This window comes from Alternaria triticimaculans (genome assembly GCF_023758025.1).
Source record: "Alternaria triticimaculans strain BMP 0046 chromosome Unknown scaffold_1, whole genome shotgun sequence".
In the NCBI taxonomy this organism is placed as follows: domain Eukaryota; kingdom Fungi; phylum Ascomycota; class Dothideomycetes; order Pleosporales; family Pleosporaceae; genus Alternaria; species Alternaria triticimaculans.
In genome coordinates, this window is record NW_026055958.1 from 587707 (window position 1) to 601680 (window position 13974).

At 51.6% G+C, this 13974-nt stretch overlaps 7 protein-coding genes across 7 annotated transcripts; 4 read left to right on the plus strand and 3 right to left on the minus strand.

Annotated features, from left to right (window-relative positions):
• Positions 1 to 1883: 1883 nt before the first annotated feature.
• Positions 1884 to 4361, minus strand: J4E78_000213 (uncharacterized protein; the record flags this gene model as incomplete). The annotated part of the gene is made up of 3 exons (XM_049360879.1): positions 1884 to 2864; positions 3201 to 3490; positions 3542 to 4361. The coding sequence occupies 3 exons, from the start codon at positions 4359 to 4361 to the stop codon at positions 1884 to 1886; spliced, it is 2091 nt and encodes a 696-aa protein (XP_049226162.1).
• An 866-nt stretch (positions 4362 to 5227) lies between these two features.
• J4E78_000214 (uncharacterized protein) lies at positions 5228 to 6731 on the minus strand (the record flags this gene model as incomplete). The annotated part of the gene is made up of 3 exons (XM_049360880.1): positions 5228 to 5628; positions 5684 to 6263; positions 6615 to 6731. The coding sequence occupies 3 exons, from the start codon at positions 6729 to 6731 to the stop codon at positions 5228 to 5230; spliced, it is 1098 nt and encodes a 365-aa protein (XP_049226163.1).
• Positions 6732 to 7344: 613 nt separating this feature from the next.
• On the plus strand, positions 7345 to 9598 carry J4E78_000215 (uncharacterized protein; the record flags this gene model as incomplete). The annotated part of the gene is made up of 3 exons (XM_049360881.1): positions 7345 to 7399; positions 7520 to 9067; positions 9153 to 9598. The coding sequence occupies 3 exons, from the start codon at positions 7345 to 7347 to the stop codon at positions 9596 to 9598; spliced, it is 2049 nt and encodes a 682-aa protein (XP_049226164.1).
• A 384-nt stretch (positions 9599 to 9982) lies between these two features.
• J4E78_000216 (uncharacterized protein) lies at positions 9983 to 10698 on the plus strand (the record flags this gene model as incomplete). Its single annotated transcript, XM_049360882.1, has 2 exons — positions 9983 to 10229; positions 10283 to 10698. The coding sequence occupies 2 exons, from the start codon at positions 9983 to 9985 to the stop codon at positions 10696 to 10698; spliced, it is 663 nt and encodes a 220-aa protein (XP_049226165.1).
• Positions 10699 to 10835: 137 nt separating this feature from the next.
• On the minus strand, positions 10836 to 11942 carry J4E78_000217 (uncharacterized protein; the record flags this gene model as incomplete). Its single annotated transcript, XM_049360883.1, has 2 exons — positions 10836 to 11239; positions 11522 to 11942. The coding sequence occupies 2 exons, from the start codon at positions 11940 to 11942 to the stop codon at positions 10836 to 10838; spliced, it is 825 nt and encodes a 274-aa protein (XP_049226166.1).
• A 436-nt stretch (positions 11943 to 12378) lies between these two features.
• J4E78_000218 (uncharacterized protein) lies at positions 12379 to 13048 on the plus strand (the record flags this gene model as incomplete). Its single annotated transcript, XM_049360884.1, has 2 exons — positions 12379 to 12511; positions 12543 to 13048. 2 exons carry the CDS (start codon positions 12379 to 12381, stop codon positions 13046 to 13048), a joined length of 639 nt encoding a protein of 212 aa, XP_049226167.1.
• Positions 13049 to 13123: 75 nt separating this feature from the next.
• J4E78_000219 (uncharacterized protein) lies at positions 13124 to 13956 on the plus strand (the record flags this gene model as incomplete). Its single annotated transcript, XM_049360885.1, has 3 exons — positions 13124 to 13131; positions 13289 to 13464; positions 13556 to 13956. 3 exons carry the CDS (start codon positions 13124 to 13126, stop codon positions 13954 to 13956), a joined length of 585 nt encoding a protein of 194 aa, XP_049226168.1.
• Positions 13957 to 13974: the final 18 nt, after the last annotated feature.

Genomic DNA, 13974 nt, shown 5'->3' on the forward strand with positions numbered 1-13974 from the left:
GCTGTCCTAGCGGAAGTAATTGAAGATGGCCTCATTCTGTTTTTGGACCACCCCATGGGTCGAGTGGTTTGTTTCCGCTATAGCGTTCTCTGCACATCCTCGTGCATATTATTATCAACAATACGTCTTCTCTTTCTCTAGTAGCAGACTCGATCGCCTGGCTGATGCGATAGTGCACCCTCTGAGGTAACAATCAATACGACTGAGGTAGCAGCGCTGTCCCTCTCCATGCAATATGTTGATTCCCCACCGTTGATGCGATACCACGCGAGCTAGCCTTTCCAGCTGCAGTGTCTCAATGCTTTTGCTCAAAGTACAGTGGGGAAGCGGTCGGTTTGTTGGCACAGTGACATTATGCCGCGTATGTTTACCGATAACGTAAACAATATCACCTGCCACCGAACGCATTGGAGCGAAATGTGCAGAGTGGTAGAGACCCTTGGGGTGAATTCGAAGGTGAAGTGTGGCTCAGGGTCCAATTGCGCGAACATGATTCTTCCAAATTGCCCGTGCAGAACTGTTGAGAGTGCAATGTAGCGGAGAAAATTGAAAACGGCGAAAACTATGATCGATCATTCTTGAGTTGGTATATCAGGTCGGAGACAATACTTGAATGTGTACCATGAGAGTACGCGATCATGATCGATAGAGTATCACGACCTACCATCCACACGTATGGCACTCTTGTTCATTTGTAATGTCTATCTCATCTCCGTCATCGGCTTCCCCTCAGTCGCATCATAGAGCCATGGAACGGAGAGTACCAGCTTCAGGTGCTTCACTGGGGTTGGACCCTGCCTCATCACCCTCTCCGCTTCTCCGAGGCCGGAACCAAACATTGCCCCATTTTGAAGAGTCTCTGATGCCTGCGATCTCTCTCATTTGAGGGGTACCTTTTCGTATGGGATGGTTGAGTGTTGCGGAAATTTTGAGGGGCTACATTGCGTCACATCGTAGTACCAGTGGATGGAGTGGATGACAACCAAAATATCAAACCACACACAAACACACGAACACACTTGAGATCAGTCCCGATGAATGAGGAAATGCAGGGTGAGAGTATAAACACGGCATATCCCCTCTTAGAGTCACTCATCCGCAAAAACTTCGACAGCAATCTACCATCTTCGACTTCGATAAAAGAAGCTCAAAGTACGATCTCTGCTCTTCTAACATCCTCTTCATTACTTCAAAAAAGATCAACTAACACATCCCCAGTCACTACCAACAAAACGTACTACCTCCCTTTCTACCACTCCACCACTCCACCTAACACTCCCTTCCCAGCAACCCAACCCGACCACCACAATGCAATTCTCCACTATCCTCGGCGCCACCATGACCCTCTTCGCAGGCGTTACCTTCGGCACCATGGAAACCACCATGTTTATCGAGCCTAAGGTAACCCATCGCATCGATACCGTCACCGTTACCGCTCGTGCCGTTACCGTCACCGCTGCTCCCTACGCCGCATAAACAGGTCTACCTCCTGGTACCTGTCCGTAGCATCTTGGTTGCAATAAGATGATTGGGGTTACGATAGGAAAAGGCCGCTCAGAGGTCTTACGGCGAGTTTTTCTTGTGGGTAGATGTGTCTGACTGGCTGAGATGAGGGCGCTGAAAGGGTCCGGGAAAAGGGGATGGTAGATGTGATTCAATTCCACGTCTTACTGTCTAATTTCTGTTGTTTTGCTTGCTGTCTGATTTGTGATGTCAACTAGTGACTATGAAAATATGATGCTACCCTGAGATATGCCATTAGACCTCAGAATGCTTAGTGTACTGATGCGAAGAAGCGGTTTGGGATCGAGATAAAATTGGTTCACATATTATCATTATGTTATAGACACAGCTGGCCGACCTCCATCTCACACACCACCATTTCAAGCCGCCGTATCGTCACCAAAAGCTAGTTGCATTCTTCGTGCGTGCGCAGCTCTTCGCTTAGCCTGCGCTGACATGGGCTTCTTCGACACATCTCCGTTCTGACTTTCGTTGGAAGGCGCTGGGAGACTCTCTACCTGTACTGGAACAGACGGAACGGGAGGAGGTATCTCTATCTGAACTGGAACTGATGAGGTAGTGGGTGGTACCTCCACGCGCAACTCTTGTTTCGGTGTGGGAGTTGGTTGCTCGTGCAATACGGGTGGTGAAAGTATGGCTTGTTGCGTATCCGTTATCGGTTGCGCCGCTTCTGTAGTGGAAGCCTGTCGCACTAAGTCTTCAGCCATCGTCTTGATGACTTTGTGGCTACGAAGTCGTTGCTGAAGGACGGAGAGGACGACGTCGTCATCGTCTAGCTCCGTTGGCGTCTCTGTCGCGCTGGCAAGGCGTTGCTGAAGGACGGAGAGTACGACGTCGTCATCGTCTAGCTCTTCTGGCGTCTCTGTAGGGCTGGCAATTATGGGTTGCGAACTTGCCGGGGCGATGATCTGGGGCGGCGGTGGTGGTGGATAAGACGGTGCAGTTATCGGAAGGGTAGTCGCCTCCTCTTCCGTACCAGGTGTTGTTGTAGTTTCAGCGACTGTGGTAATTGTGGGTGAAGGTGTAGCGTTAAAGGATCTGCTACTTGACGTTTGTGACAGCCTTTTCGACATGCGCTGTGACGGCCGCTGGCTACTTGGGCGACGAACTGGCTCGTCGTCGGTGAAAGTGGTAACATTGACAAGAGCACTGGGCGATCGCAAAGTGTGTATAGATGTTGCATAGTGAGACATAGGCGACGATGTGCGCTCCACAGAGGCAAAGCTATTTCGTCGCAGGCTCGAGTCGCCCTCATTCATCGACGGCGTATCCGCATCCCCCTTCTCATGTTGTGGTTGCGCAAGTCCTTCGCTACTTGTAGGACGATGGCGGGGCGACGGCTGAGCTGCAGTAGTTTTGGTCGCGATGTTTGATAGACCGTCTGTCATTGCATTCGTTATAGGAGTCTCGGGTACCACAGGTAACATATGACCGGTTGTTGGGGTCGACGTCACCGAGATCGATGGAATAGAGATTACTGGACTATTTGGCCACTCTCTACTCGGCAGCCTCTCACTTGCCGCACTAGGCATCACATAGTCAGCCAAATCATCGATAAGTGACGGCTGACTCTTGAGATGAGGAAGCTCCGATGGCAAAGACCTGTGCTTTTCACTATGCCTTTGGATGTCTATCGACGTTGCTCGATACCGTCTCGCTACCATGGGGACGCTGACCGTAGCTTGTGTGGACAGAGTGGAGTCGGTGCGCTCGATTGTTGCATCGCCATTATTCGAGGAGGAAGGAACGACATCGATGGAGGCGCGAGGTCTTGGTTCCCGAACGACGGATTGTCGGGAGTAGTCTGAGCGTGCTCGTGGTCGTCTGGACAGTGTCGAGCTTTCAGTACTGAATTCGCGGGACACCTGAGGGCTCAGGAAGCTCTGTGAGTTTTGCCTCTCCTCGATGTCCAAGTCAGCCGGCGTACTACCAGCCAGCTCTACAGGCACCGAATTGATACTACCGGCTAAAGGTTGTTAGTTGGACTCAACTGTTGTCTATCGTGGATGATACTCACTTTCGACGTCGTCTTTTTCAGCTTCAGACGCCAGTGTAATATTTGATGCGGAGACATTCGCCTGATTCGTTCGGTATTTCTGCCTTGAATAAGGCCCACGTAGCGCGTCTTTCTCATCATGAGGTACCCAAGGTCGTACCGGAGCCTCGAAAATGGGTGTTTCTGCGATAGCACCAGGCTTCCCACAGAGTTCTGCCGTTTGCATGACGTAGATAGCACCGGTCAACTGAGCGTGGCACTGATCTAATAGCTGCTTCTTTTTCAGAAGTTTCTTCTGGTTTCTTAGACCCCACTCAAGCTTGAGCTTCGATGCAGCTGTGCCACCATCTCCATCGTGGCCCCAGGCTTTGTCCATATCCATGCCGATTTCGTTAAGAGCACGCCGCACCTCGAGCAAAGAAGTCTCGATCCATCTCCGCTTATTTGGGTAAGCATCCAGGAAATTCGAAACCGCAGATGAGATGAAAAGGCGCGTCGCCTCATCGATGTCTTGTCGCACTTGTTGGATGATGCTTACGAAAGCGATGGTATCCGCAGAAGCCTTCTCGGTGGTGAGGACATAGTCCGCAAAGTAGTAGGTAGTCGGTATCGCTGGAAAGTCGCATAAGATGTCATCGGGTGTTTCCCTCGGAATAGCAGTTGACGGCCGCCGGTCCTCAGAGTTCCTAGGCTCCTGCTTCGGCCGCCCGATCTTGCGTTGGAAGTACTTCAGCTTCGTTCCTTCGGTCTCCGTAGGCGCTTGCGTGGGGAGGTCAGCCCGATGCAGTGTTTCCGGTAAGAACAAGCCAGCAGCGGGCAACATCGAAGTCAACGTTGGCATGAGCGTCGTTCGTATTACTTCAAGCTGATTGTACTATTGCTGTACAGAGTCTGAAAGTAGCTGGTAGCGCGCATGGGTTGAGCAATGGTAGCAGGCGACATGCGCCAGGTACACCAGGACAAACCCCGCAGAGAATGACGCAGCACTTGCTCGAAATAGGCACAGCCGGTGCGGATGTGCTGGTGTTCCAGTTTCGTGTGTCGGCCTGTCCGATGGAAGTATTTGCTAACAGCTACACATGGGATAGCTATCAGTCGATCACGGCACCGATGTAGCGGTAAAGTGTTGGTTGGGGGCGCAGAACAACAACTCAGCCGCGGGCATCGTACCACAGAGTCATGCAGCGTTGTCGTCTCACGCCGCACAGCATAATCATGCCAATGTGCATGGGACGTCTCGCCGGATTTGGCATAAATTACTTATAAGGCACTGGTCTTCGATCCAAACCTCGCTATTGGGCTACGCCGCAAGGATGCTGATTGCATGGACTACGCCTCAATGGGGGCCAAAACACATTCCATATTGGCCCCCATGCGCAAGATGCGGGTTCGGAAGAGGGAAGCGAGATCAGGCTAGGAGTTGGTCTAGCCGATTGGCCGTTGCGCGTAAGCCTTCGCATCTCGAACATGATGGATGACTCTCTTCATCGCAAGTGCAAGCGTCGTAGCGTATCGCCTTCCCCTGTTCGGCGAGGGTATGAAGATGTAAGCACCATTTTAAGCTTAATTTCATTCGATAGCAATGTGGTCATCACTATGACGGTGGGAGACCTAGAGGCCTTCGCAACATGGAACTTCTTGAAGGTGGCACAGGTTCTACCTGTGAGCACAGTCGTACGCGAGGGTCTCCTTGCATGAGCCACCGACTCATGCATCCAACCGTCTCACCACAGCCTCGCTGAAAGGCCGCGGCGGACTGACTGGATTACCAGCCTCGTCCGCTACTTGCACAAGAGCGGGGAAAATGCACAAGTCCCCTGACGTGACACCTTGTTCCTCCTGCCACTCGAATTCCCATGCGCTAGGCTGGGAAAACAGCGTGAAAGCGAAAAGCGCAGCCCGCTTCAGTACTTCCTCAAGATTCCGCTTGCGCTCTCCATTGTTCATGCGAGAGTCCGCGTATGGCTGTAGAACGTTGTCTAGTGTTGCAAGCGTTGCCTGTATACTTGCATGTCGACTGTCGGAAGGACCGAAGGGATTGCGAATGTAGCTAGCCTGCATCAACTCTGCAGTCATGACCCGCCAGCGCGCCATCAATGATATTTGAGCTGTACAAAAGTCAGTGCTTCTATACTAGGAGACGAAGGAACTCGTGCCGCATACCTTGATAGCCACGATCTCCAGTTGCGACAGCTTGGTAACATTGCGCAACTTCGGACGGCAAGAGACTCTTTGAGGGATCTTTGGAGGGTTGAAGTTTCGAGACGATCACCCAGGCGATAATGAACCTTAGCGCAATCTCTCGAGTTGCAGCATTTCCGATCAATGTAGTGAGCGTTCCTACCGAGACTGGTAGACCTGGTCCTAGTGCGTGAAGGTCTTCATAGTCGATGAGACCAGGGTTGACACGGCTGGTGTGGTAGTAACTCTGGACATGGTTTTTGATGGCATTGCTTATCTTCGAGACATCGCCGGAGATGGCTTTGTCTTCCAAGGGCTGAGGAAGTCCACCACCCAGAGCAGCTACAGATGATCGTTTTCCGGCTAACGGTATAGCACTGGCGGAGAACCCTTTTTCCTGCGAAGCCAACGCATATGTGTCCGGCTGGGGATATTGATTCTTGGGCTGTCTTCTTCGGCGCCGGCAAAACCACAGAATGGCTCCAGCCAGCAGTGCACCTGCGGCAAAGCATCCAATCGCGATACCGGCGATGGCACCTGTTGAAAGGTCGGAGCCTTCACTCTGGGGTAAGATTGGGACACTCGTGGCTGGAGAAATGGATTCTGACGGTCCAGTCTTAGTCGCTTGAGAGCTAGTTGAAGCAGGCGTTGCTGCTGTAGTTGGCAGAGCAGCTGCACTTGTGGCCGGAAGTGATGTTGATGGAAGAATCGAACTAGACGCCGGTGCCGTCTGGAACAGAAGATGTGGTGGCGATGGCTTTAAGTCCACGGACAAAACGTGTCCGTCGAACGTTGCAGTTGTGGCTGCTGCACCAACAAGCGTTAATGTTTGCGGTGCCCCCTGTGGAAAACCCGAGGTCACTGTATAGACAATTCCTCTGCCGGGGTCGGTGATGGGGAGGAGGACCTGTACTGTCGCGACCGGCTTCTCCGCTAATGACAGCACGAGGGGATACTGCATAGCAGGGTTACTTGTGATATCCGCACTGGCCCAGTCGACGGAGGGGGGTTGTTGATTTCCATCTCCCATCTTGAAGATGAGTTATTTTGCTCCGTAGGTAAGATCAACCGCCTCTTATCAATGGGGTTTCTCGGACAATGTGACAATGTGAAGATGCAGCACGAGAATAGTCGACAAGAAAGTGGAATACGTCCCAGTCAAATCTCGGGTAATTGAGCAACTTGAGGGAATTTAGCTTGCCGTGTAGAGATCGTAGAGAGTTTTAGCGATTACCGGCTGTGCTGTACCACGGCCTATGTCGCAGCCACTAAAGAGGGGTACCTCCCCGTTTGGCGCTGGCAAAAAGGTTAGACTTATCACAGTTTCCTCCCAAAAATTGCAAGCGAAACGGATTGAGGCCGAAAGGTGGATAGTTTAGCCAACCATTCGGCCTTGTGCAGTCTCCCTGAAGTGCCTCGTTGCGGCCCCCAAGGCGCACTCGGCATGCATAAGGTGCGTATTCTTGGGTCCAATATGCATGGGGGCCGAAATGGCGCGTGTTGTGATCGGTCGAAAAGATGCTGTGCCGCAAGGCTGAGACATAGGGGCCGCCTCAAGGCACATGCATCGTCTCTGCATCTTATAGATACGTGATCAGGCGGGAAGGCAACAACAAAGACCGCGTCACCGACAACGAGACAAGATGGAGCGAAACGAGCGACCGCATATGATCGTTGGTGTAGACCTTGGAATGACCTGTAAGTTCTGGCGAGGCTGAGGAATGACACGTGGGGAGGCGAGTCCCGATTCGGATTAGTGTGATGTGTTGGATCACGTGCTCCTTATCACACCCGTCCAAGGCTGATACATCTCTCCAGGTACCGGCGTGGCATATGTGAACCTCTCCATAGGCAGCGAAACTGTCCGCTGGGTGCAGAAGTGGCCTGGACGATTCCAGGCGAACGAGAACAAAGTCCCAACGGTGGTCGTCTACCTAATTGGCTCCAAAGATCCGTCATCATGGGGCTTTCTTTCGGAGACCGCTGCAGAGACCGCGGCCGATGACAAGGAGTACAAGGAGTGGTTCAAGACATGCCTCGACCCAGAGAAGCTCCGCCGGAAGCAGATGGAGGATCCTGAAGGCGCACCTGAGAACCTACAGGAGGTTGAGAAGTGGTATGGCGACTATCTGCGGAAGATGTACGAGTACTTGTCGTTCAAGCTTGGCGGGGAGCTTTCTGGCATCGGCTGGGAAGAGGCTAGAATCGAGTTCATCTTCAGCGTGCCGACCACATGGGCTCCGATACCAACAGTGGAGAACTTCAAACGACTGGTGAAAGAGGCGGGCTATGGGACGCATCCGCACCACGAAGTGGCGATAGGTCTTACGGAAGCCGAAGCCGCCGCGGTACATGTATCCACTGAAGCACCAGGCATTTTTCGCGAGAACGATGTCTTGCTAGTCTGTGACGCCGGAGGTGGGACAACCGATCTTAGCGTGCTGAAAGTCACTGGCACTGTCAACCAGGCTATCGATCTTCAGCAGATGGACGTTGTGTTTGGCGAGACCATAGGATCCGCTGCTATCGATTATGAGTTCGAGAGGCTGGTGATGCATCGGTTGACGCTCGCACACAGTACAAATCCTCTACCGGTCGACCCCGCGGATGCCGGATGGGAGATGATGAAAAGTCGAGACTTCCAAGCCGTGAAGTGTGAGTATGGCGCCCCAGACGACACACCATTGTTCAGTATAGGAATACCGCGCGTTCCGCAAACGTACAGCAACTCTGATCCGGAAGTTCGAATTCGCAACGGCGAGATGACCTTTGAACGGCAAGACTTGCAGCGCCTATTCGATAAGCAGATTGCAAAGCTGTTCAAGCTCATTGATACGCAGCTGCAGTCGCTTTTTCAGAAGTTTCCGAGAGAGCATGTAGCACATCTTGTTCTCAGTGGTGGATTAGGCAATAGCGCATATGTGCAATCACAGCTGCGAAAGTACTATGCGCGCACCTCTTTCCCGAACGCCGAGTCCATCTCCGTGAGCATAGCGCCTGACCCTCAACTCGCTGTGTGCAAGGGTCTCGTCAGCGATCGTATGCGAAAGATCCTGACATCACGATCGGTCCTCGGCTGGCGTTGTTGTCGAGCGTCGTATGGTACGGTGTGCAAGATCGCGTATGACAAGAAGAACCCCGAGCATCAAGGGAAAGAGCTTGTTCGGGATCCACTAAACAACAAGCTGTACATCACGCAGTCGATAGCGTGGTTCGTCAAGAAGGGCGCGCCAGTAAGCGTGGACAAACCGATCGAGCACAACTTCATCAAGAAAGTCGACCCGGGCGATCCAAGAAGGGCATTTCCGACGACTGTCATCGAGAGTGACTTGGATGCGGCGATATTGCCAGACCAAATGAACCAATGTATGTGTACCGAAGCTCGGCCGCCTCATTCGTCCAGCTTTCTGACAGCTCACAGACACGCGCATCCTTTGCGAAATAAATTCAGACCTCTCTGCAGCGGATGAGAAGAAGTTCCAAGAGAAGAACAAGCACTTCTGGTCGTTGCAGAAGCACTATCTGCGCATCGAGTACTCGGTACGCGTCTTGATCGGACCCGCAGATATCCGCTTCGAGCTGTGGTTTGACGACCAGAAGCTTAGTCGCGATGAGTCGATAAGAGTAGAGTGGATGCCTGCGCAGATGCCGCAAACGTCTCAGATCGCCGAGATGTCCGGGGCGGAGAGAGAGGCTGTTGAGATGTCCAACACGCCGCCCACGCCCATAGGCGCTGCGCCCCCAAGTGGCGCATTCAAGACTGATCCAAATGCGAAAGCCATAAGGACAGGTGGTTTCGCGGTCGTCAATAAGAGGGCTACTATTGAGATGGGCAAGAAGCCAAGAGGAGTGGGTGGGCTATTTGGGAAGAGCTCTTTCTTTGGACGCGCTGCGTAGGATGACGGCCTGGAGCTCTGGCCGCGATGGCGCGAAAATGACGCGGGACGCATCGACACGGAAGGCAGCTTCCGATAGCTTCGTAGCTGACAGCACCAATTAATACCTTCGACCTCCATCCTCCTCATCAAGTCCATGATACCAGGCTCTCTCGTTTGACTGGTCGCTATGTGGCAAACAAGTGAGGAGCCACTCAGCTCTAAGCCGGCCATCGCCCCGGTCACTTGCCTGTCTTGTGTTAACGTTACACCCATTGCGCTTTCAGCCCGTCAGCCTCGTCAGCCTTGACTGCAGGCAACGAGGTCACCGTCTGCTTATAAGTATGGCGCACGACAGATCAATACTCCTCAACTTTCTATCTTTCTGGCCAGAACAACTAATATCATGCGCTACGTCCCGTTTCTTGGTAAGAGGCCTGTTTTCACAGTTCTGATCACAACTGACGTAGTTGAAGCCACCGCATGCGGTCTGATCGCATCTATCGCAGCATTCGATATCTCGCCCCAAGAAGTACTAGACTCGAACACGCCCAAATTCTTGAATGAAGCAATCGATCCTTGCTCGTTGGCCGACTCCCCAAAAGCAAATGCGAGCGTTCAGCTTAGCAGTTGGTTAGAATGCGCGGTCAATGGTACGTACAAAAGACAATATGCTTGAGGCCTCATCATACTGATACAAGAACAGGGTTCTATCCATACCCTGCGAACACGAATTGGCCAAACGGCCATGCGAAATCATTCTCGAAAGACATCAAGTTCACCTTCAACGACACGCATTACGACTTCGATGGCTCAAGGCGACTCTATACAATCTTCAACGCGACCCTGGGCATGGCGTTTGCGCCTTTCAAGCATGGCCCCATCAACACCCTTGGTGTGCCCAACATAAATGGCGATAAAGGTGGCTTCGTGTACATGATCGGATGGGCCGGTGGTTTCCAGACCCGCGTCAAACGCGACTTGTACTTCACAAACGCAGCATTCGCGGTAGTCAAAGAGGAGGACGGAGAAAGGAAGATTGTTGAGTTCCGAGAGAGCGGCAACATTCCCAACACAGCACCACTGCCAGAGCCTGTCGAGTGGGCATGCTCATTCGAGTAGCACACTCAGCGGCACTCATTGAAGGCTTCCAGCAAGGAAGTGAAGAAGCAAGAAGTCTGCACATAGCATCTAGCAAAGCTGCTGTTTCCTTGACGACAACACGGCATCCTCGCACCTGCGCATCTTTTGCGATGCCCCTATCCGACAAAACCCCTCCTCGCTTCCGCCATCTGTGTCTGCAAACCCCTCATCTTCTTGATTAATCGATTGAGAAACTCGTTCCTGTTCTCTTTCTCTGTGTCATCTCTGCCGTTGTTCATCCAATCACAGACTCGTTCATCGTCTAGCAACTCGCTCTTCCGCTCCATGACCTCTAAGTTGGCCTCCATTTTCTCGGTATGCGAGCGAATGATATCAACACAGTCTTGCTGCTCTATGGCTGTCTCGATAGCTGGAAAATCGTCGTCTAGCTGCTTGAGCAAGTAAAGACTTGTCAGTACCCGGTCGGCTCGATCCTCGAGGTCCATTAATATGGATGTTAGGTCTCTCGGCTGGGGGTCTTGAGGGTTATGGGCGTCGCTCACTGTGCTGACTTTTGCCGCTGTGGTTTTGAACAAGTTTCGCATATCTTTTCTTGCTGACCTGCTTTTGTAAACCAGGGCGTGAAGGAAGAAGCTGGTTTAGACATCATGGGTGGATAAACACACATTCGAATATGTGAGTCCCGGGGTATCATTGTAGGATGACAATCAAGTCTAGTCGTACTCTGTTCATTACTCAACAGCTAGCCCACTGACATTCCATATTGTCAGTTTCACATTGTCTCGAACTTGGTTTACAGCTCAAATCTCGACATCTGGAGTGGAATGCAGCCTCTAGGGACACATCGACCAGTCGAACTCTTCCTCTTCGAACCCGTACCTCACATCAGCTCTAACCTCTTTCACCTTCTCCTCGATCATTTCCAAACTCTCTTCTAGATCCTCCTTGTCTTCCTTGGCGATTTCCAATGCGCGATGCGGCGACTTCCCACCCACAACATAAGTGCCTGCGATATCCGTGATATCGATGCTGTTCACCAGCTTCCGATACTGTTCCACATCCTGCTCCAGCATCTCCAGTTCGGCTTTGATAGAGGCCACGGCACCAGCGCGGTCGGTGGCGAGAATGTCGGACTTTGCTTCGTGATGTAGGTGTGCGATTTTTGACCAGCGGTTTATGATCTTGTCGTAGTGTGAGGGAAGGATTTCCCAGAAGGTGGTAGAGAGAAGTGTTGCCCGAGGTGTTGGGTGTGTTGTTGACATGACGGCGGAGATGACCCTGATGCTCTATTTCGGGTGGACGCGCAAGCCGTGGTTTTGTAGAGACATGCATCGTCTCGGGACGACGGCGCCTCAACAGTAGATAAGACTTCACAACAACAACAGCGACGTGTTTGCTTTTTGTTGAAGGCGGTGTACGCGAGGATTCTGTAAGGGACGGTGTCCATGCTTCTGTTCTTTGTCGGGTCATTTTGACGTTGGTCGTGATGCGCTTTGACTCAATGCCGGCTCGTCACGTCCCCGGGGTCACAGCTTGGCTGTGACTGTTTGCGCACAGGACAGCACGGTACAGTCATAGTCTCCTATAAAACCACCGCAGGAACTTTGTAGATCCTTCACGTACTGTTCAAAACCTAAGTACTTGATCACGATGACGAACAGAAACTACGCTACCTACGATGCATTCTTCACGTTCGAAATGCTCAATGAAGTCGTTAAAAAGTCCGGTAACTCCCAGGAAAAGATAGCCACCAAGCTCAAGACTATCAAAGAGGAGATGAAGAGAGTGTCAAAATTGCCGAGTGAAGTCGCTGTCAAGCCGGTTACCAGCAGTACGTCTAATACCACAATAAAATTGTGTAGTACTGATCGTGCCATCAGTCGAGCTTGTTCAACAGACAAATGCCACAAGCCTCATCAAGAAGCTAGATCAAACCTTCACGCATCAGAGTGTTGGCGAACATCTCGAGCATATTATTCGCATAAACACCAGCCCACACCCCCAGGAAAAATACGCTGGTATTTACGCGATATTGTGCGAATACGGAACTCTCGAAAAGACCAGAATTAATAGGAGGCTGGACGCAGAAATGCTTCAAATCGTTCACGGAGCTATCAATACAGCCAAATCAGCAGTCGCAGATTTTGATGAAGACCCGTCGGGATGGATCTTGCGGGAGGATATCCATATACTGCTGCAGCATTTGAAGTACGAAGAAGGCGAAAGGGAACGGCTTCAGAAGGACTTGACGGAGGCCTGGATGAGAGCACGAAGAGCGCAGGTGGCCCTGAGTGGCTTAGACCAGATGTTTGGCGAACTATACGGGGACACGTGGAAACATGTGGAAGATGCAGCTGAGTGCGCCTAGCGATGCGATCTAGAACACATGGGTCTATTGCAAGGAATAATCCACTGCCTGATCCTGGTTGCACTGGCGATAACCATGGCATCGTGATACGATCATGGAAGATCAATGCTCATCAGTCACACCAAGTGACCTCAGGTTCCCAAACAACACGCGTCCCTGTGAGTAGCCGTGACTATGAAGGGCTATAAATACAATATTAGGTCACTGGCGGAGTTGGGTAAGCGTTTGCATGATGCGCAGCTACGGCAGGCAGACATGGGACTCCCATGGAACGATTCAGTTGCTCAAGGAGAGTGCCAGAAGGCTCCTGGGCGAAGAGAATGCCATGACCAAAGGACTAGGCAGATTCGAGAAGGAAGTGCTCCAGGTGGAGAAGCCACGTTCGGACAGTTTTGGATGCATTAAGGCATCCTGGAGTGAGTCCACAAGCTAGTAGACTACCTTGGACTTGTACTAAGAGACAACACAGTCAAACAGTCAATAATCTCAAACTTGAACAAGTAACAGACATGATAGTCGAAGACTTTACCATGGCGATTGGTCTGCCATTGACCACAGCATGTGGGCAGTTTACTGACTACTGTCGCATTCTCAAGGCAGATCGCAACAGGAACCAAGTCACCAGTACTAAGGCTCGGGATTCCATTCACCAGTACATTGCAGAGCTTTGCATAGGACCTGCAAAAGCAGCAATGTCAACGTTCACGAATGACGAGATCAAGTCACAAGTTCTGGAACTACCGGTTGAAGCATTTATTGGAAGCTTGCAGCTACCCCCAAGCGGTGACGAAGCTGCTCAGAAGAAGCTTCAACGAGTTTTGATTGAAGCAGCAAAGACCAAGAGATTATTGGAGGATCTAGAGATCTTCTTCAAGGAGCTGCAAGATGCTGACGAATACACTCTTTAGTACCACTTTTTGCTGATT